The sequence below is a fragment of the Photinus pyralis genome, unplaced genomic scaffold (assembly GCF_008802855.1).
Source record: "Photinus pyralis isolate 1611_PpyrPB1 unplaced genomic scaffold, Ppyr1.3 Ppyr1.4_LG5, whole genome shotgun sequence".
Taxonomy (NCBI): domain Eukaryota; kingdom Metazoa; phylum Arthropoda; class Insecta; order Coleoptera; family Lampyridae; genus Photinus; species Photinus pyralis.
In genome coordinates this window covers 37,948,607-37,969,254 of record NW_022170596.1, presented here as the reverse complement: position 1 = coordinate 37,969,254, position 20,648 = coordinate 37,948,607, and the positions used below count along the sequence as shown (strand labels likewise).

Sequence of the window (20,648 nt, the reverse complement as noted above, 5' to 3'; positions counted from 1 at the left end):
GGTGGGGCTTCTACATACAGAAGTGTATTTAACCTGTTTCCGAGAAGAGCTGTGCAGAGAAGGTGCGTGTACTTTAAACGTCCAGAAGAAAGTTGTGCATCATAGCAAACGTTACTATTGATAGGGATGCTACCTGAAACGTAAAAAAATTAAAAATATAATCCTTTGGTAGGAGGCGAAGATAATTGCAATACTTTGCTAAACTGTATGGGCTATAGGTACATATTTTTAGATTTTTAGTAATAATGGCCCCACAACAATCCTATCTATCTATCTTGATCGCCCCTTTTGAGTACAAAGGGAATACAATGCATGTTATAATTGCGAGGGTGTATGTGGCCGGAGAGGGAGGACCACAAACTGGAGAGGGACTTTATACCCTTGATATACAAAACAGTTTACCTATCGTACCGCGCACAGTATTGGAATTTTTGCCCCTACATTCAATTCAAACAAGATACATATGAAGAATTGCATACGATTATCGGTATAGGGGAATTTTTGGCGACTCAGCTCGCATTCGGAAACCACACTTTTCATCCGGCTGATATACAATAGAACTGATCCTTGAACTGCCTCATATTGTTCTCGAGTTAGACGAGGATCAGATGGGCAGACAGACGGACAAAACCATCCATGTACTTTCCTAAAACGCAAAATCCGCACCGGGTTTTTCCTTCGAAGCGCATGAGGAGGAAAATTCGACATTAGAAATTGACCATTTATGAAGAACGGTTCTCAAAATTCGAGACGCTATGCGGGAATAGACGTTGGATTACGATCCTGAAAAGCACAAAGTAAGGGTGTGAGGGGAGTGATTTTGAAGGCTTAATTTATTCCAAAGGACCCAAAAATATACGAAGAATCCCATACGATTTTCAGAATTTTTTGACACTCGGCTCCCATTTGGAGAATAGAATTATAATCCGGCTCATATTCGATACCTAGCACTAATCCTTGAACTCGTAAAAATTCCCGTAAAAACTGACTTATGAGAAAATATATTTATAGGCACACGAGACAAAATGCAAGAGAGAAGGAAACTTAAAACATTCGATAATCTTGAGAAGCTTTGGAAAATTTAAGGCTCACAAACTTTAACAATTTCACTGGTTCCCCTCAAAACCACAAACTATAAACCTTCTTAGCCTAAAAATGCTCCAGGAAAATCTACCCTCAAATAAAAAAAATTTATCTGCGCATGTCCGCCCTTTAAAATTACTTCCCTATCGTACCATTTAACATTTTAGGGATGTTCAAAACCTGAGGGATAAAACATTGTGCACTTCAATACCACTAAAAAAAACACATCAACAATTTCGAACGCCGAATTCTGACACTTCGTTATCGATCTATTCACACCTGAAAGTTTTATTCCACCAACATAATACGTTCGTTGAGACCTCCGAGTCTCCATTTTTAGACCCTCCGGCCTAAAAATACGTTTCGGGAAAAAATTGGGGTTTAAAAAAAAGTTAATTGTGCCTTTTGGGCAGTTATAGAAGTATTTGGATGGGAGTAACCTCAAAACACCTAGTTAACAGCTGCTGGCGGCATTGAAAATTTGAGTTAAGGTATTGGTCCTACTGACCTCTGGTTGCAGTAGTCCTTATGCCGATGTTAGGTTAGACGCGTTAAATTTCTGGCACTCGGGACAAGTTCGGATGTAGTGGGATACACATTTTCTCGTCCCACCCACCCAGGAATATCGACTGGCAATGCGGTCACCACCAAAGCGCCCTGTTGTTAGAGAATCGTGGTAGTTTTGGAGAATACGCTGTCTTTCTGATGCGTGAAGTTGGGCGTCGGGGGCGTCACCCCTTGGTTCTAGTCAACGGAGCTGACAGAGGGTGTTTCGAAACAATCGATGACCTTGCGGAGTTCGGGATTGTTATTTGTCATGTCACATGAGGCAGACATGGTGGGCGCGATAACGTGTCGGCCACCACGTTGGTTTTCCCTGGATGTACCGGCAGGGTCAGGTTGAACGGGTGAAGGGTGTTTTGATAGGCATCAGCCACTTGAGGGGTTGGTGGTCGGTAGTCAGTGTCGTAGGTACTCCTTCTCCACGATCCATACGAGGGCAAGGGATTTCGCGTACCGTCGTCATTTTGCACTAACATTGCGGTTACCTCTCTGTTCCAAATAGCTGCTTATAGCTTTTGATGTGTCGCATTGGTGTCGCGCCCGTATTCCATAGATTGTTCATGCATGAATGAGCACGTTTTTTGGGGTTGAGTAGCATTCTGGACGAAGTCGACGCCTAATAATAGCTTCGTGTATGCGCTCCTACTGGTGCTTTGGAAGGTGGATTTCAATTAGTTGCTGTGAATAACTCCTGGTTCTTCGCAACGGTAGCAGCTGATTCGTAGGGGTTTCGTAGTAGGTTTCGTGGACCTTATAGGTGTAGGTGCGGTAGAGGTGGTGGATTTCCGCCCCCTGCGCTTGCGATACTCTTCCCTTGTGTGTCTACTGTTGCGGCTGTATGAGTAACGTTGTTTTGATTCGTTGATTGACTGATCGACCGCTGGAGTTCGTAGCGGCGGTATTGGACGAAGCCCCGTCGTTCGGCGACGAACAGATACCTTCCGTGTAGTAGCATGGATAAGCCTTGCAACGCATTCTCTTCACTAATGCCCTCGCAGTCCAGTTTGTATTGCGTCCACAAACGCATTAATGTCCTTGTTACCCCCTGCGAATCGTATCTGGCTCTTGGAGAACGAGCCTTGGTGGTAGGTGCATAACTACGTGATTAGTTGTTGCAGTTCGTTCATTGAGGAGGTAAGCGGCGGGTTTCCTTCCGGCATTTCCCTTCATGCCTGTACTCTGTTCTTCGTGATTGTGATCCTTCGGGCCTTGAGGTTGGGCCCCACATATTGGAAAACTCTCTTTTCCGCATAGGACAATTTTATGTGAGGTTTCGGAAGATACACAGTACACACTTACACAGACGTATGTACAAACTACTGCAATAATTGTTTCTTGGTGGCTAATGCTTGGCACATAATAATATCCCAGATTTATCTGTGATAATATAATGTCAAAACGTGATTAAAACAAATACAAAGAACATGTACTGAATTCCAATAAGCCACCCACGGAAGCGTCTGTACTTATTATCGTACTGAAAACTTGATCTTGTTTTCCTACGGCCGCGGCAGGTGCGCGGGTTCTTGTTGCGGGCTGCTAGTAAATCAAGGGGTTACCATTCGCCTGGCGTTCTCTAGGACGGGTTTGCTATGCAGATTACTTATAAAGGAGCTGTTGTGGCACGAGTTAGCCTAAAGATCATTAACATGTGTTTGGAACTAGCAGTTTGTTACAATTGTATATTTTGAGGTTCATATTTTTCGCTTTTTTTCTAACTGCTCTAGCAATTAGCTATTGATACTAAAGAGTAAAGATACAGAGGTTACCCCATCGTTAATCTTTCCCCGCTATCACTTCACCTACAATTTTCCACGGTAGTTCTTAGTCGAAAGTCTAAACGATGCAATAGGCCTTCCGTTACAGAGACTGACATAAGTAGGCTTAATTAGGATGCATGTAAACTCACTAAACCCCAAAAATATCACTTCTACACTGCCGAACGTCAAACGAAGTTAAAGTCCAAGTCCAACAAGTAAAGATAGATATGGTTGCTTTTTGGGTACAAATTTCGAAATCTAAAACTGCAAATTTTTTTAGATCGCTTGCGGGGTCGCTTTTAGCCCCCACGGTGTAACGGATGTTACAAATAATTCTTCTACTCTCTCCTACCACTAAATATTCTTCATATGATATGTTAATCAACTTGGGGGGGGGGTGGTTTATGTGATTTTAGACATTTCAATCCGGCCACTTAAGTAAGTTTAATTAATAGTAACTAAATAAACGTGTTGCTGTAAACGTCATTCCACATAGTCGTGAGGGGTATCGATCAAAGAAGTTTACAGATGGCGAGTTATAAGCATTATTGGACGAAGACGCTACACAAACGCAACAAATGGTAGCGCGGGATTTCAATGTTACTCGGCAAGCCATTTCCCATCGCCTGAGGCCTATGGGAAAGATTAAAAAGGTTGGACACACCAACTGAACGAACAACGGATGGAAAAGCGAAAAACTGTGTGCGAAATGATGCATTTACGTCACCAAAGAAAAAGTTTCTGGCTTCGGGTTGTAACTGGCGATGAAGAATTGGTGTTTTCAGAATGCCAAACACAAAAAATGCAAGACCGGATCGCTTTTGGAGGATTATGTTGTGTGCGTGGTGGGATCAGAAGTACAAGCTTCTCCAATCCGGCGAAACAATTATTACCGTCTGCTTCCGCGATTTGAACCACGCATTGATCGAAAAACGCCCCCGGATGGACTGTAAGACAGGGTAAGGCCATTGTGCTTCATGGCAACGCTCATGCACATTCTGGGAACTTATTGTACCCCATCCGCCGTATTCAGCAGACCTGGCGTCTTCTGATTTTCACCTCTTCTCATCGATGGGACAGACACTGGCTGAGCAACACTTCAAGACTTTCGACGATAAAAAAAAATGATTCGTGGATGGAATGGAATGAAAAATGAAGCTTTGGAATGGTATAAAATGAGTATATTTATCTGTGGTTGTACCTAAAAAATAGACCATCATCATGAAGGTGCATTTTTTCAAAGAATCATTAAATGGCTGTATCTCCAATTAACTCGGTTCGCTGCCTAATTTTCAAACATTTTTGAAAAATAAAGAATATGCTTAAATTGGGATAGAAAAACACTTATTCTTGATACCTACTGCTCGTTTATAACAATCCTTAGATGGAGAAGTATCAGATTCATTTATAATTCTCATACCGAAATGTATACCACTGAACTCCTAAAGACAAGCATTGAATTAAGGCATCATAAAAATGATGTCCAAATAAAAAAATGATCAAAGTCCTCGTGTGAGATCGAAGGGACTTCAGCGCATTTTTGTGTGGCAGATCAGTGTTTTATTAGCCAATATTGACTCCACCATCAATAAGATCTTGCCGAAAGCTACCACGTTCACTTTGTCGGTACCATTTTCTCACTTACCGTGCACTTGCAATTCGCGTTTGAAGTTTTGACTCCACCATCAGTAAAATCCTTTGGGGGTTACCATATTCCCTTTGTCGACACCCACTTCTGATCACCCGCAACAATTCGGATTTGAAGTTTCGACTCCACCATCAGTAAGATCTCGTCGGGGGTTACCACATTCCCTTTGTCGATACACAGTTCCGACGTCCCGTTCATTCGTAATTCACATTTTGGTAGATTTCGCTAAAATCCCGGCATAAAATCGTATTCAACTTTTGGGTACTTCACATAGCTCGACCTTCTATTAGTGACACGAGAAAGAGAAACCGCGATTCGCGCTGTAAGAAACTTTTGGGCGCCCAAAGTCGACTACCCCTCGAAGCGCGCCGCGCAAAAGGTGGTTTATTTCGCCCCTAGGAAAAAAAAACAAAATTCCGCCACGCAGGAGTTGTGCGCGTTGACAAGATCTTCCCGACGACACCAATTTGAAAACAATCGGAGAAAAACTGTAGAAGAAGATAGATAAAAACTGAAAAATCTCCAGGTTAGTATAATACGCTCGGGGATGGCGTCCAGATGTCGTCGACTCCAAATCTTGTAGCCCCATCCCTAACGTTCTTAATTACACGGCCCCGATAGTTACATGTACACTCCTTGTCTTTTTACAAGCGTTTTTCTACGGGCGCGCATTTACTGCCAGCCAGCCAGCCAGCCAGCCAGCCAGCCAAAGTGAGATTAAAAGCTACTTTTTACAAAAAAAAATTTTTGCAAAAATGCGCTATAAAAAGGGGTTGGATTTCCTTATAAGAAACTACTGTTAACTACATTCAATTCATTGCATTGTAGAAATCCATAAAGTCAAAGGTGTAACACAATAGTTAGATATCTACTGAAATCAGACCCACGCAATCGATATTCATTTATCATTATCATTCTACGACTACTTCTGGTCAGGTAATGATGGACTGTTGTCTCAGAAGTCTGTAATCCTCCGTTATGAGTGCTGATGTTAAGCAGATTAGGGTTGTCTGCTACTATACTACCTTGCTTACCCATTTTGCGTTACGGTACACTTAATTCCAGGTTGCAAATGATTAAAATAATACGAAAAAGATTTGTTAATACTTTAAGGGTGCCTTCTTGAACTACTCTTTTTGACAATAACATAAAAAAATACAATTAAGGAGACTATTTTTCACGATTATTTATATCTAATCAAATTCCAAGTTATCGACGTAGTACCTATAATTATGTACTTTAATATATTACTAAATCACTAGAAAACCGTCTTTTTTTAGTTTATTTTAATCCGTCTAAACCTTTTGGGTTCATTCAAAAAGCAATACACTTATAATAGAGTGCAATAAAAAAATGATATGAGGAAAGTTATATTCAAATGTGAATGAGCCCGTGAAGCATTTCACTAATGATTACTTTTTATTCTTCATGTTATTTGAGAATATTATGGGACAACTTTGAATAAACGCAAAAGTATGAGACGAACGATACCTCTAAACAATGACTAGGAAAATTATAATTTGGAATGTCTCTATCGAGTAACGTGAATCCTCTGAATAGAACTCAATAAAAACCTAGTAGTTAGTCCTAACCAATATGGTCATAACTATCCCTACAAGTCAAGAGGTGTTAAACCGAGGTACGAGGAACTAAAAAAGTTTTCAGAGGTATATGCGTGAGTAGCTGATTTGCAATGCTTTGGAAGACCGTCGATAATTTCTTCCTTAATTGGGGCGACATCGCCTTTAGGACCTCTTGACCGTTTTCCCGTAGAAACAGATTGATCGCTTGAGCTGTAAAAGAACGAATTAACTCGAGTGAAATCAAGCTATATAGGTATATACTTACTCAATATGGGATTATTCTTAAACACTTTCCTTACACCCATCCGTACGTCTGCCACATCGAGGTCCAAACTTAGGGTGTCAACGTTCAAATAATCCAAACCATCCTTTCGATTGACACTGACTTGTCCTTGAACTTTTCCGGTGATATCACCTAAAAGTGCACAATGCATAAAATGCGAAGATTGAAACCAAAGTCACCAAAGTTGGCGTGGAAGGTTCCATTTCCGCTAGCTGGTAAGATGATTAGTACGCCACTGCTGGTGTATCTGGCACCAATTCGCAATTCTGGTATCTTTATAGTTGCTTCGAACGGTTTGCCATTTTCACTCAATCTGTATATCGACACTTAGTAAAGAAAGTATAAAGCGGTTAACACATACTTAATTTTTTCAACGGTGTAATTACTTGCGCCAAAAATGTCGATGCTCTTGAGGGAAACTTTGTATCCATTTGGCCCTGATGTTAGTGACAAGCTAAGCTCGTCCATTTGAAAGGGTTCGACTGATGGTAGTTCTATTTCTTCTATACCCGTTTTTAAGTAAGGTCTTAGGTAGTGTACTGCGTCTATTAAACAATTAAGGAGATTTGGGTCGGCTTCTTTGCATTGCTTCACATATGGAGCTGAAAAAAATTTAATACAGTTGCAGTTATTGTCTTTCGGGTATTTTCGGCTATTGAGATTTGTGTATATCGATTTGAAGATCAAGCTATGAAAAAACTACAGCCTCCCAAATTCAAAAAGATATATGTAAAATGGTATAAGTATAAAATATGGTGCAAAAACCAAAACTTTTTGGCCCGTGTGTGAAAAATCAACCATGCCAAAAGAAATTACTCGGAAATCGAGATTAATGCAAAAGTTTGGTGGAAATTTGAGGCCCAGAAGTGGCCCTTTTTGGGGACTCAATCATTCATTTAAGTAAAAAATTTTAAATAGACTGAAACGCCTTTTGTTGTTGTATTGGATTCCAAAGAACAAAATCTAAGAAAAAGTTTGGATGTATTTAACTGTGTGTAGTCACTCATCTGAATTACCGTAATGGTAAGTATACGCAGTGGCATAACAGAGATATGGACTTTGAGGTAAAAGTTCTAATGAAAATAGACGTCAATCCTAACACGAGCACAAGGGCTACTGCAAGAACAATTATAATATCCATACCATTTACAACTAATTGTCAGGTGAACTCCTGACTTGACTTTCCGACTACTTTTAATAGTGTCATTGCAATTATCTCGGATCATAACATTTAGAACATTTAGAAAATGCCCTCTAGCGCTTGTTATCAAATGTAAATGCTTAATTTAATTGACAGATAGATGTAATTTATCGTCTTTTCTGTATAGTTAAGTGAGATGAAATTTTATTTTTCCTAGAATTTAAGTTAGGATTTATCTCTTAATGTCTGATAACAAATTGATTTATAAAAATTAATCGACCTTTATTTTTTGGTCTATTAACGTACGTTGAGGTTGAGGGGGTAGTTTTTGTTGTAAACTGTGTATGATTGGTTGTTATAATTTAGATTTTCGGAAGAAGGGTTTCGCATTAAATAGGACGTCAACAAGAAAAGCGGCGTTTTAGCCACAGTCAACGAATAACTACGTTTCATTGAAATTTAAAATCAACTTTATGCCAAGTTTAGGGCCATAGTACGGGTAGTTAGTATTCATTTGAAGCCACAGCCAGCATTGACAGTTTTCGTCCAATGTGAGATTGAAGATAGAAGAAGTTTCGTTCATGAAGCCCGAAGCTGAAATCGCGGCTAGTTTTTGTTACGTTACGTTTTGAAGTTTTGGCCATCAGAGTTGCTGCAAGGAGAGGTGTTTGTCGGCGCCCCTAGTGTGTTTTCAACGTGATTCAGTTTGAAATTGAGTTTTTTTTATTGGAACGTCCTTTTAGTCTATTTGTAATAATTGTTTGTGTTTATGTACCATTTTCCTTTTGTGTGTTAGATTAAATCGCACTTATGCAATTTTCACATCAATCTCCGACGTTTTTTTCTAATTTACCTATGTTTTTATTCAATGCTTACCCAAGGTCCATTTTAATTATTCAATATTTTGCAGTTCAGTTTGGAGTTTAAGGTATTTGGTCTGAACCACTATCTGTTAGAAGTTAACAGGTTAACTGAGAGCAGAGTCGAATCTCTCCTCTGTACTGGGGAGAAGTTTTGTGCCGTGTTAATAAGCAAAGGTAAAGAGTACGGTCTTTCTAGCCTACGGGCCAATGCACACAGCAATACTTTATTTGACTTTTTAATTATGCATTTTGCAAGTATGTTTCTTGATTGCTTTATTCTTCAGACGTTGCACCCCCTAAACCAAAATATTAGAATTGAGACTTTGAAAACTTAGTGTCAATTAGACACGTACCATATACCCGAATTTCGTAGTATTGCAGCAAAATGGATTATTTTCGCTCTTACCAAATAATAGTAGATTATTTTATGAGGAGGCCTAGAATAATTTTTTTTATTTCATAGCAGATGTTAAATTGACATTTTAATAGGTTTCATTGAGTAGACCAAATCGCCCTTTAACCGTAAGGGTAGAAAAAGTGATCACTTTAACCGGAAAGGTAGGTAAAGTGAAACAAATGATTGTGCATTCTAATGACATCTGACATTCTTTTTTCAAGTAGGCCGCGGAGCACGAAATAAAGTGATGTTCAGAACAAAATACATGCATTGCTGTTTCTATAGAAACGACCGCGACGGCAGAATCTAAGCTTGCTATTTTTGACTTCTAGATTAAATTCTAAATTATCAGAAGCTTTAAAATGATTTATTATGGCTTCACGGCACGACGATAAAGGGAAACCATCTTGTGAAAGTTAATTCACTTAATGGTTAAAATATCCCTTTACCGTCTTGTATAAATTACTAAGTATATTATTCCGTGAAAATTAAATTGTTGTGTTTCTATGGCAACATTTTTCCGGCAGAGACAGGAAAAGGAAAATCTACTGTCGCATAATGTCAAACAATGACCTAATTCTAATATTTTGACGTTTGGATAAAAATCTCGATATCGACACCCAGACATTTTTCCTTATAAATACACGTTCCCATTTTCCCCTGAAATATCGCGGCCAATATCACAAAAATAGAGAAGTGAATAATAAACTGGGAATTGCCAGAGGCACACAGATGCAAAATGTGACGATTGGCATGTGAAGGTAAACTACTTTTTTTTTGCAACAAACTTTGAAATTTTGCCCCTACAGCTAGACTTTTGAAAATTTTGAGGTGTTTATAAATTACCGTCTCTACAGTTACCCTTTATTATAAGGGTTAAAACATTTTGGTCTGGATTTGGGAAGAATCCTAGAGAGTACCTATACTAAATATGTTAAGGTACTTTTGGAATGTTTGGGCGTTACACGGAATAATTACTGTAGAACAACTTTTCAATGTTTGTTAATACAGACTGTTGACATTAACCCCAAATCATGTATCAAACAAAAGTAATAATCGAAGTCAATGGCCTTAAATACTTTCTAAAGCGTTACATTGCAGAATGCAGTTTGTAAATGCACTCTTCAACCTAAATAAGAGAAAGCTAGGTCCGAAAGGACTCGTAAGAAGATTTGGGTTGCGTTTGAGGAGTAAAATAGTATTCACTACTTACGTATCACATTTGGATCTATAGCGGTTCCAAAGCCGAAACTTAAACATAAACCAAAGGTCACAATGACTGTAAAAGACATCATTTAGAAATGCCCACGCACAGGTACAGGTAATATTTATGAAATATACTGTCTGATGTTGACCATTTGATGACTATATGGCAAATGAGGCAAAGATCAATTCTTTGATTCACTTTCACTACTAACTTTACTTAATGTGTGTAGTTAAATAAAAAACAATGCAAAAATACGAAGATATAATAGCTCCCCATTATTGCAGCTAGTGAAATTTGTAACGGATGTGTCTAATGAGATATTTACATCATTATATTCATATGCCACTAATTTTATTTCAAAACAATTATCTTCTATACTACTGAGACGTAGGTATGTATTCTTGAATTGTTAACGATTAATTACAGTCGGGTGGGACTTTTGTACGTACATACTTTACCTTAAGGAATGATGATAAAACGAAGTAGGCACTTATTAACTCACCTGTTAAGTAGATTGACCTTCAAGCTTAATGCAATTTCATTACACATTTTTTTAAAGCTCTCTGAAAGACCTACGTGGAAGCACTTAGACTTATCCTGTTCTATACTTGGAGGTTGTACGTACCTATTATTAATAAGGTGCTAATATATTACTATTTACTAATCTTTATTTACAAACCTAATTTTACAATTGGAGAATGTGCGAATGCCAAAACGCTTACCTAATTTTAATAATGAGAAATTTTTCTCATTTTTACCACACTTCGGAGATGGAAACCTCGTTCGTCGACGCATTCAATTTTAACGTCCTGCGTGACCACCCAAATATTGGTCACTTTCGAATCGTTTCGCATATGGTTTTTCTTAAGTATTCTTGCACTGATATGTGTAATATGTTTATGTTAACGAGGTAATTTTCTCTACTGGGCCAACTGCAAAAAATACGAATTATGGTGCATACGTAAGCTAATCGAACCACATTTTCTGGATGTACCTACCTATTTTTACGGTTTCGAAGTCGAACGGTTTACTAATGAGATAACCGTTCAGGCCGAATTAAAAGCACAAAATAATGTGAAGGTTTAATCACTAGTCAATAACACAGTGGTTTCAGCTAATTAGTACAAAAGCCAAATATTGTAGGATTTGCTAAACTATATTTCCCATTATTGCTCTATTATTCACGAATTTTGGTAGGTAAATAAATATTATTTTGTGGTTTCGACCTTACGGTTTCATTTACCTATGCAGAGCCAAGAAACAATAACCCAATCGCAGAGGGCACTGGGTGTCGTGAGAGGTGACTAAACCACTGCAGATTGACCGGAACGTCGAATAAGAAAGTTAAATAGGTAATAATAATATTAATAATGTTTATTGATATCATACATAAAAATCAATAATTAGGCATAGAATAAACATACGAAACTGATTAAAACCAAAAGGTTGAGTAACGCAAGAAAGATGTAAATTAAATTTGGTCTTATACAATATCATTAACGTGGTATATAAATAGAAACACATAATATATACATATATATATATATATGTATATATATATATATATATATATATATATAATATATAAACAAACATAATGTATGTGTAACCGAAATGAAACATACCTACTTATACTACAAAATAATGTAATGTAAATTCTGTACTAAATTGTTATAAATATATAAAGTGAGGATGCAGAACTATAAATACTGAGTTAGGTCAATCAGCATCACTTTCCTATCGAATTCATATTAATGACATTTTTTTTTAATTTCTTAATGTAATCTGTTTTTAACTTATGTATAATTGTATAAGTGAGTAAGTGATTGCAACAATTTGGAATATGAGTCAACTCTTTGGATAATCGTGTTACATAATTGTGGCATGTAAAGAACTATCAATCTTAATTTTAAAATATAAAATCATAACTACAACGCATGTTAATTTATTGGAGTCCCGTCTTTTTTTCTCAAAGCGGCGGTTTTTTTTGCGTTGAGGTTCAAATCCAACCGGTGCTGTTTATGGATGCAGTGCAGTCGACTCAGTAGCGTTTGGCACTGTAGCTAATAGGGGTGTCACAACCCCTTCTGGTCCATCGGTAACACGCCAAGATATTCTGTAACGCTCCGTGAAAAAAGCAGCGGAGAGCAAATTTGAATTCCGCATCGAAGTAACCATCTCTGAGAAGTCTATAGCCGGTCCGTGCAGAAAGCAGCTGAAGGGGCAATAATTTCCATTTTGTTTGGTTTGAATTCTAGATTACGCTAGGAGGGTGGATGGGAGCCACTTGTACCCTGGCCTCAAATTCGGGCTTTTTGTACTGCCTCATTCGAGCCCTCCACGTCACTCAAACCATCGCACACCTGAGATATACCTAAGGATGCTGGAAGAGGAGGCGGCTCTAATCGTAGCCCTATCCGGCCAGGATACTGCCAACACGGATCATCTCAGTTAAACTAGAGCGGGACATTCACAAAGTATGGGGTGTGCCGTCTGATCGTCTGTATAACATCAAGATGGTGACCAGAAAGTATGTCCACGAGCAACCTCTGGTTGTTTCTTGATAGCCCTGTACAAAAACGCACCAGGCTACGAGATGGCCCTAAAATAAAATAAATAAATTTAATTTAAAAACAAATTTAATAGAAAGTTTTGCATAAGGTTCGCTATTGGTCGCCATTTGAAAACTACGTAGTGTTCATCATGTAAAAATCGCTTAGTCTTAAATACCTTCAGTTCAAGTAGGGTGCTGATAGTTCGTTATAAGAAATGGCAAAGCAAAAAATGCATCTATGGCATAGAAATAAATATCTTTTCGAAGAATCGTTTCGCTATTAACATTTAATGAATTATTCTGTCTGGTTCCTTGGAGATAGGCACGAAGTGAAGATCAAATTTTGAAACCGGCTCCACCGAGAAGAATAAAATTGTCAAAAATCGTAGGCCAGCTTCGGTAATAGCTTCAGCTTGAGTGCCATGCTCGAAGAAAGGTTTGATTTGTTCGAAAAGACGATTCAAAATCATTTTCATGCCTACTTTCTGTCAGGAAATTTGAGTTTCCATGACAGAGGCAGAGCAGACTACGTTTCCTGCCGCTTGTTACCTTACTGGTCGCACCTGTCACTTTACCGGCCACGCCGTCACTTTACCGGCCGCATTTTTGACATTTCTAATGTCTATAATTACTCCTGCCATCACTAACAGATTGACATTAATCAAATGTTTTATATAGGTACAAATTGAAATGTTATATTAAAATACGATTTCAGGTAAAATTTCATACAAAACTTGTCCGTAAAATGACATTACTTGACTCGGAACTTAAAGTACTCGGCCCCAAAGGGCCTCACACTTCAATATTTGCTCGCCAGTAATGTGTCATTTTCTTGATTTTTATGTAGACAACTATTTGATTAGTTCGTGTTTGAAAGTCAAGTGAATATCAAAGTTATAAACGCTTAGGCAAGTCGAAAGTGCCTCAAAGCTGTAACCTATACACAGAAAATGAGCAAGGATTTATTTTGAAGTTGTAATGTGTTTTTTTTTAAATTTAAATTCCATGTTTATATAACCTTCGATTCTTACTTTCATTTCAGTGACATTCTTACGCCATCCATGTATTTCTTCTGTAATTACGTTTAATTTAGATGTAGTTAGTGTTAAATAGGTTTCATTTCAATAGTTCTTGATTTTCGCCGCTAGAGGTTGTCAGATGTTTCCGTGGTTACAGTGACCTTATTCAGATAGTGGCGACCATATAGTGTCTAATTTTTGATCGGTTTTTGACATCGGCGGCCATGTTGCATCGAGTATATATAATATTGTATTGCGGAGTACGCAACACAAGTCATGCGTGTATTGTGTGTTGCCTACTTCTCCTTTGTTACCGTCACGTTTATGCTTTTTATATATCATTTGTACGGACGATTCGTTGTTGATCAAAATTTTGCTTTAGTTTAGTTAACGTAAGTTGTGTTATTGATTTTTATTAAGTTTTAATTACGGTTTTAGTATACCAGTATCCGAATGTCGAACGTTAGACATTGCTATCGCAATATTTATGTGCCCCGCACTAGTCACTATCCCTCTTGTTTTTTGTTTGTTTTTATCTGTTACGGATGACGCAGAAAAGCGTCCTTGTAAGCTCGGAAAATCCGTTACGAGTTCAAAGTTAACCGAAGATTCCTTGATATAACCTTGATTACGTATTGGTTTTCGATACACTCTATTTGTAATTACTATATTTGTTTGAATAGTTATTTAACAATTATAGTTAGAATTTCCCTATCTTGTGCTAAATTTTATGTTAAATGTAAACGTTGACAATTTATTTATTTTATTTATTTATTTTGCCTTTATTTTTGAGTGAGCGGGGTTTCAGCCAAGGCTGTTCTACCAACCCAACCCACTATACATTTACAAATATCCATGCTCGAACCCGGATTCGAACCAGGGACCCTTAGCACCACAGTCCAGCTTTAACTGAACTGCACCACACGGGCCGGCAGATCTAGATATTAGTTTATCGTATTTGTAATATTTTGAGATCATTTATTAATTCACCCTCGATTGTGACATCAATTATTGTTTATGTTCTACTGCCTCATTCTCCTTCGTTAAATATTCTCTACCCTCTTTTGAAATGTACTAAAGACTAAGTGGCGCCTATCCGGTTTACTACATTTCCTTTTTTGCCCGCAGGTTTGAGTGGATCTTAAATCAGTTTAAATGTCAATATGCCCACTAATTTATGACCTGCCTTGATTTTGCTATGCCGTCAGATAGTGTGATGAAATATTCAACACCAGTGAAACAAAGTACGTATATACCTACCCGTCGAATTAATATGGATGGAGGGTGGTTTACTTTTCCGTGCACAGCATTGGGACTTTGCAGATCTAAGATAGCCGTAGTTTCTTATTATAAAAGACAAATCAAAACTGTTTTTACGTAGAAATTAATGTTTTAACAAAATAACACATTTTTTAATGTTTCCATTCGAAAAGGAAAGAAATCACCATGAATATTTTACACATGTTTCCAAACAAATAACAAGGTTTCTGAAAATTTTAATGCTAATATAAGATTCCTATAAGGCACCTCTAAGGACAGTCAAGAATTCCAATAAAATTTGAAAGGAAAATTATGCCCGGCCAAATAGGTACAGTGTGGTTCTCATATGACCGACCCTCGAAACTGCGGAGCTCGACATTTCCAAGAGAAGAAATCTTCCGCTTACGCTAATTAAAGACATAGGAAAAATTCAGACACTGCGAATTGGCAAATTTATACGGTGTTGTAAAACGAAAATGTGGCAGTTGATTATAATAAGGAAATCTGTCAATGATTACACATGTGCCTTTTAGTATCTATAAACATAAAGAATGCGTGAGGCAGAATTTTGATCGAGTGAAACAGTGAAAGTTCTGCATTACTTAATCCTCGCATATAGGTACTTAATAAAGTAAAGAACATAAAAAACAATTTTTGGTTACTTAAATTGTGGCACCAGACATAGGCTTTAATGGAAAAAGACGAAAGTGAAAATAATAGTAATGCTAATGCAAAGTAATTAAACATTTCCTTACAGTATATATGTACAATTTTATTAACTCAGCGGTACACTTAAATAACTCCGAAATAAATAAATGAAAGAGCAATATATAGTGGGGTACCACAATTTCTCACTTTCATTATTTCAGAATCCTCATACAGGTTTAAGTTAGGTACAGACTCGTCGCTTCAATCAATTAAATTTAAGATTCTGATCTTTACTAATTCCAATGGCCCTATCAGTATTGGTGCAATGTGGGTTTATGATTTTGTGGCTTGTTGCAGCAACTTGCGCGCAAGAGTTGGGTAAGTGTAGAAGTAGGCTAAAAGTCATTACAAATTGTTAGTTGTAGTTATTTAGTGGACACGAACGTAGCACCTTTCTAATAACTCTATTCCATTTTATATGTTATGTGATATTTACGCATTGCGTAATAATTACCTATACTCACGAAATGTTTTTGCAATGTCCTAGGATATCTTGGTTAACCCAGTTTTTAAACCCCGATATTTTGTATTAATTGGCAGTTGCAAGGTAAAGACGGATAACCTTCATACAACCAAAAAATCCATGGCTATAAAAGAAAATTAAGTTATTATAAACCCACCAATAAAAATAATTAATCATTTAATCAAACTTGTTCTGAGAATTAAAAGTGCCTTCTATCCGGTCCTTGCGTAAAATAAGCTCGATGTTATTCATTATTTTAAAATTTGTGATTTATTAGTCATTTCTGAAATTCTTGAAAAGTCTTAAAAAGCTTAAATGAAAACTAGAATCTTCAATCCGTTAATAATTAGTACCGTGATAGTTGCGATTAACTTTTTCCAACGAGCACATGGTTAGATATTTTATTCTTTTATAAGACCTTTACACTTCGTTCTAGGCGTTTTCTGATTATGTTTGCGTAAAGGGTTTACAAGTACGATCATTGTTTAGTTTGCTTTGTTCAAAAATTTAAAGTGGAGAAATTTTGATACAGGTTTTATGGATAATGTTTGTTTGAAATTTTTGAGCTAACAAACACAGCATCCCCCTAAACTTTAAACAGAAGATAACCATAATCATTCTAAATCACTCCTATTATTGACTTTTGGACGCCGCCCTTTGACCGCAGCCGTTTATCCGGCAGGACTTTTGTTTTTTTTCGCCCTCCTTAATTTTTCTTTGTCTTACCCAACACTTTCTCGTTTTTGTTCTAGCTTTTTCTAGATTCGCAGTCAAACCCTGTTTGAATATCTCTCTTCTTCTTTATCTCTCTTAATAAATTGTGTGCGAATCTTTTTGGCGTTCAGTTTTTTTCTTCAATTCAACTTCATTATTTTTCCCTTATCCCTCCAATTTCTTACTTTTGATATCCCTTTCAGTTTTTTTGTAGTGGTGTTATTGTTTTCTTCTATAATGTTGACTCTCGTTATCATTCATTTCATCACGTTTTTCTGTCAACCAGTTCTCAATTCTCAGATTCAATTTCTCACTTCATTTTAATTAAATTCTTCCTTTGACGAATTTCTGTAACAAACTTCACCTCCTATTTCTATTGTTTTTACTTTAGTTTCTTCTTGTATTCCCGTAAGTATGCAATATGCATATTATCCATTGTCTTCATAATTTTCGTAATATTCCTTCAAATCCAAATCTGGATTCTACATTCTACAACACATCAGCGCTCATCCTTGTATTTTCCACTTTTCAAAATAACCTTAGTCTGTAGTGCCCTCCATCATAATTAAAAATTAAAGGAGAATTCTAGGGGCAGTACGACTGAGAAAATTCTTAAACCTTAACGCATTGATGCAAATAAATCCAAATTTCCTGCTCCGATCATTTTTCGCGCATTTCCACAAAAATAAAAAAAATGCGTTATTGTGGCCACTTTGTCCGTCCGTCCGTCCGTCCGCTCGTTTTGCGACGCTACTAGTTCTTTATCTTAAGAGCTATTGTTCTAATTTGTTCGCTATTTGGTTCGTTATGGTGTCGAGTCTTGTACCAAGGAAGGAATTTTTCTGTACCGCTTACAAAAAAAGTTATTGTAAAAAAAACAAAAAACCGTTTTTTACATGTTCCATAATTTTACACTTTTGCCGTTTATTAACGATCCTAGAGATCGTTTATAATTTTGCATTGCTTTCTGTCGCCTGCCGGTTGGTCTCTCCGTCTGTTCCTTTGTCTGTCTGTCCATCTATCTGTCCGTGTGAACGATAACTTTGTTTAGAAATGTTCGATTGCTTTTACATCTCCGTTAGTTATGAACTGAATTGCATGAAATTCAATATGGGCATAGCTTTAGCCATATAATACGCAATGCCAAAAGTTGAATCGATTCAAAATTCACAGTGCCCTTTTCGCATCTCGACCATTTATAAATCGAATTGCAAACTTTTTTACTCCTACAAACGAAAACAATCACTTCCAATGATATTATACCTAGCTATACGTTGTGTTCTGCTTAGCCCAAAAATGACTCGCCTTTCAGCGGTCAAGTTTTCATATAAAACCCGAAAAATTATACTTTCAGAAATAATTGTCTCTGGCGGATTATAGAAAGTGAATAGTAAGGAAATGAAGATTTAAGAGAACACATGGGGTACATCATTTCACTAACGTTAATTGACAAAAGTATTGTTTCCTTGCTTTCATTTATTTCCTTTATTGGATACCCATTAATGCATATTACCATTTCTTTCAAAGTTAAATACTATTTGATTTCAGAATCTTATTTCAAGGATTGCCGGATAGGAGATGAGAGATTCGACAAGTGTTTGAGAAAGGCATTAAACGAAGTGCGCCCACTGTTTAAAGATGGTAAGCTTTCTTATAGGTAGATGCCTATACCGTTTATCAAAAATCACTTTCTGCAGGAGTACCAAAATATGGCGTGGACAAGTTTGATCCATTTTTCGCAAAAAGTGTTAAATTTAAAAGGGGCCTGCCCAACGCTAACGTTAATTTATTATTAAAAAATGTTTATGAATCAGGATGGACCAACTCTAAAATTACGCATTTAAAGTATTTCTGAACATTTTTTGATGTACGTAGCTGGACGTTTAAGATAAAATTCTAGGACGGACCTTAAAAATAATAAAATGGTCTACCGGCAAGTTTTTCCAGACAAGAGACTCAATGGAGAATTTGAAATTAGAGGCAACATTTTGGGCAATCACCTCGATAACGCCGGAACGTGGAATCTGTCTTTAACCGACTATGTCCAAACGACGACACTTACAAGGAGACCACGAATGGATAGCAACGGGAGTTTAACATACGACAACGCTACAATTGAGGCCGATATTAGGTATGAAAGTACTAAAGGCCTTGGTATGAACTTTGGCGATCCAATGGGACTAGATAGTCCAGGTGGTAAGCAAGAAAATATGAATTTTTGGGAAATATGGATCTAAGTCAGTTTTGTTTTAGCGAACGCCTTGTCTCAGTTGGTGAATAGCTCGTGGCCCGTTGGAATTTTATTTATGCGAAATGCGATAGACGAAATAGTTAGCGCAGCGTTTACCGATATCTTTACAAAGTCATTTCAGTATTTCCCCTTTGAGGAGATGATACACTAGCTAGAAAATCTTATATGTAGTTTCACTTTTTCAATATGTTATGGACTTACTTCTTTGATTTTTCTTATTGTATGAAGTGCAGGCCAATGACTTTCAGTATTCGATTTATGAATTAATTAAAGAGATTTAAGAAACAATTAGTGGACCACTCTCTTACCTCTCACAATACAGATGGAGTTATTAATAGATTCTTTTAAATATCCTCCATAAATTTAATCATTGTTTACGAGGTTTCCACAGAATGATAAAATACGTCCGTGCGTTTTCACTTGATCTAAATATGTATATTGCATTTGGTCATTTTTCCACAGAAACCTCTAATTATGAAAATGATCAGTGGTTTCTGACTGAAAACATTTCCTACTAGAAACTTTAGGTCCAGTGGAAATAGTGCGATATTTATGTATTAGAATTTAGGCTGTATCAGTTTTGCTTCTATATTCCTTGTTTTGGAAATCGGCAAACAAAACATAGACCCGACCGATGATTCCTTTGTGTGAGAAGTCTAGCAATTCTTGAAACTTGACTGGTACGTAGGCAATCTATCGTACGATGTCTGAGTTTTGTTTGCCGATCAGTCCGTCCTCATTTATGATACAGGGCGAGGATATTTTTCTGGAACTGTTGGAATAATCTAAAGGAACTGGATGCTGTACATTTTATGTATCTATAATAATTAAGAATGTAAAACTAAACCAAATATTTGAGCAAGTTTATGATAAAACAAATGCCTTAAGAACGAGAACAAGAAATAAGAACAGTGTATTGAGGACGTGATCTCGTTATCTCCTTATTGATAACGAGAAAACAAAGAAAACCAGCCAATTCCTATTATTTCCGAAGATTTGCCAGAAAACCCGAAATTTGCCGATTTTGTTTTTATTTTTTCTGATGTTATTTGAGCAGATACAAAAAAATTTTAAAAACCACTTGAGGCCTTGAGAGATTTTTAATATATGGTTTCGTTTCGGAAAAATCATCATCAATGTTATTTATTTT

At 37.0% G+C, this 20,648-nt stretch overlaps 2 protein-coding genes across 3 annotated transcripts; one reads left to right on the top strand and one right to left on the bottom strand.

Annotated features, from left to right (window-relative positions):
• Window positions 1-6,152: 6,152 nt before the first annotated feature.
• On the bottom strand, window positions 6,153-11,644 carry LOC116172762. Of its 2 annotated transcripts, XM_031490024.1 has the most exons (6): window positions 11,528-11,644; window positions 11,252-11,461; window positions 7,283-7,523; window positions 7,101-7,234; window positions 6,904-7,053; window positions 6,153-6,848 (listed from the first exon to the last, which is right to left on the bottom strand). In XM_031490024.1, exons 2-6 carry the CDS (start codon window positions 11,322-11,324, stop codon window positions 6,685-6,687), a joined length of 762 nt encoding a protein of 253 aa, XP_031345884.1. In that variant the 5' UTR covers window positions 11,325-11,461; window positions 11,528-11,644; the 3' UTR covers window positions 6,153-6,684. The 2 variants fall into 2 exon arrangements, with proteins under 2 accessions (XP_031345884.1, XP_031345883.1); XM_031490023.1 differs by lacking the exons at window positions 11,252-11,461; window positions 11,528-11,644 and adding an exon at window positions 10,536-10,844.
• Window positions 11,645-16,240: 4,596 nt separating this feature from the next.
• Window positions 16,241-19,774, top strand: LOC116172184. Its single transcript, XM_031489336.1, has 5 exons — window positions 16,241-16,388; window positions 18,796-18,888; window positions 18,945-19,092; window positions 19,148-19,443; window positions 19,501-19,774. The coding sequence occupies exons 1-5, from the start codon at window positions 16,313-16,315 to the stop codon at window positions 19,647-19,649; spliced, it is 762 nt and encodes a 253-aa protein (XP_031345196.1). The 5' UTR covers window positions 16,241-16,312; the 3' UTR covers window positions 19,650-19,774.
• The last annotated feature ends 874 nt before the right edge of the window (window positions 19,775-20,648 follow it).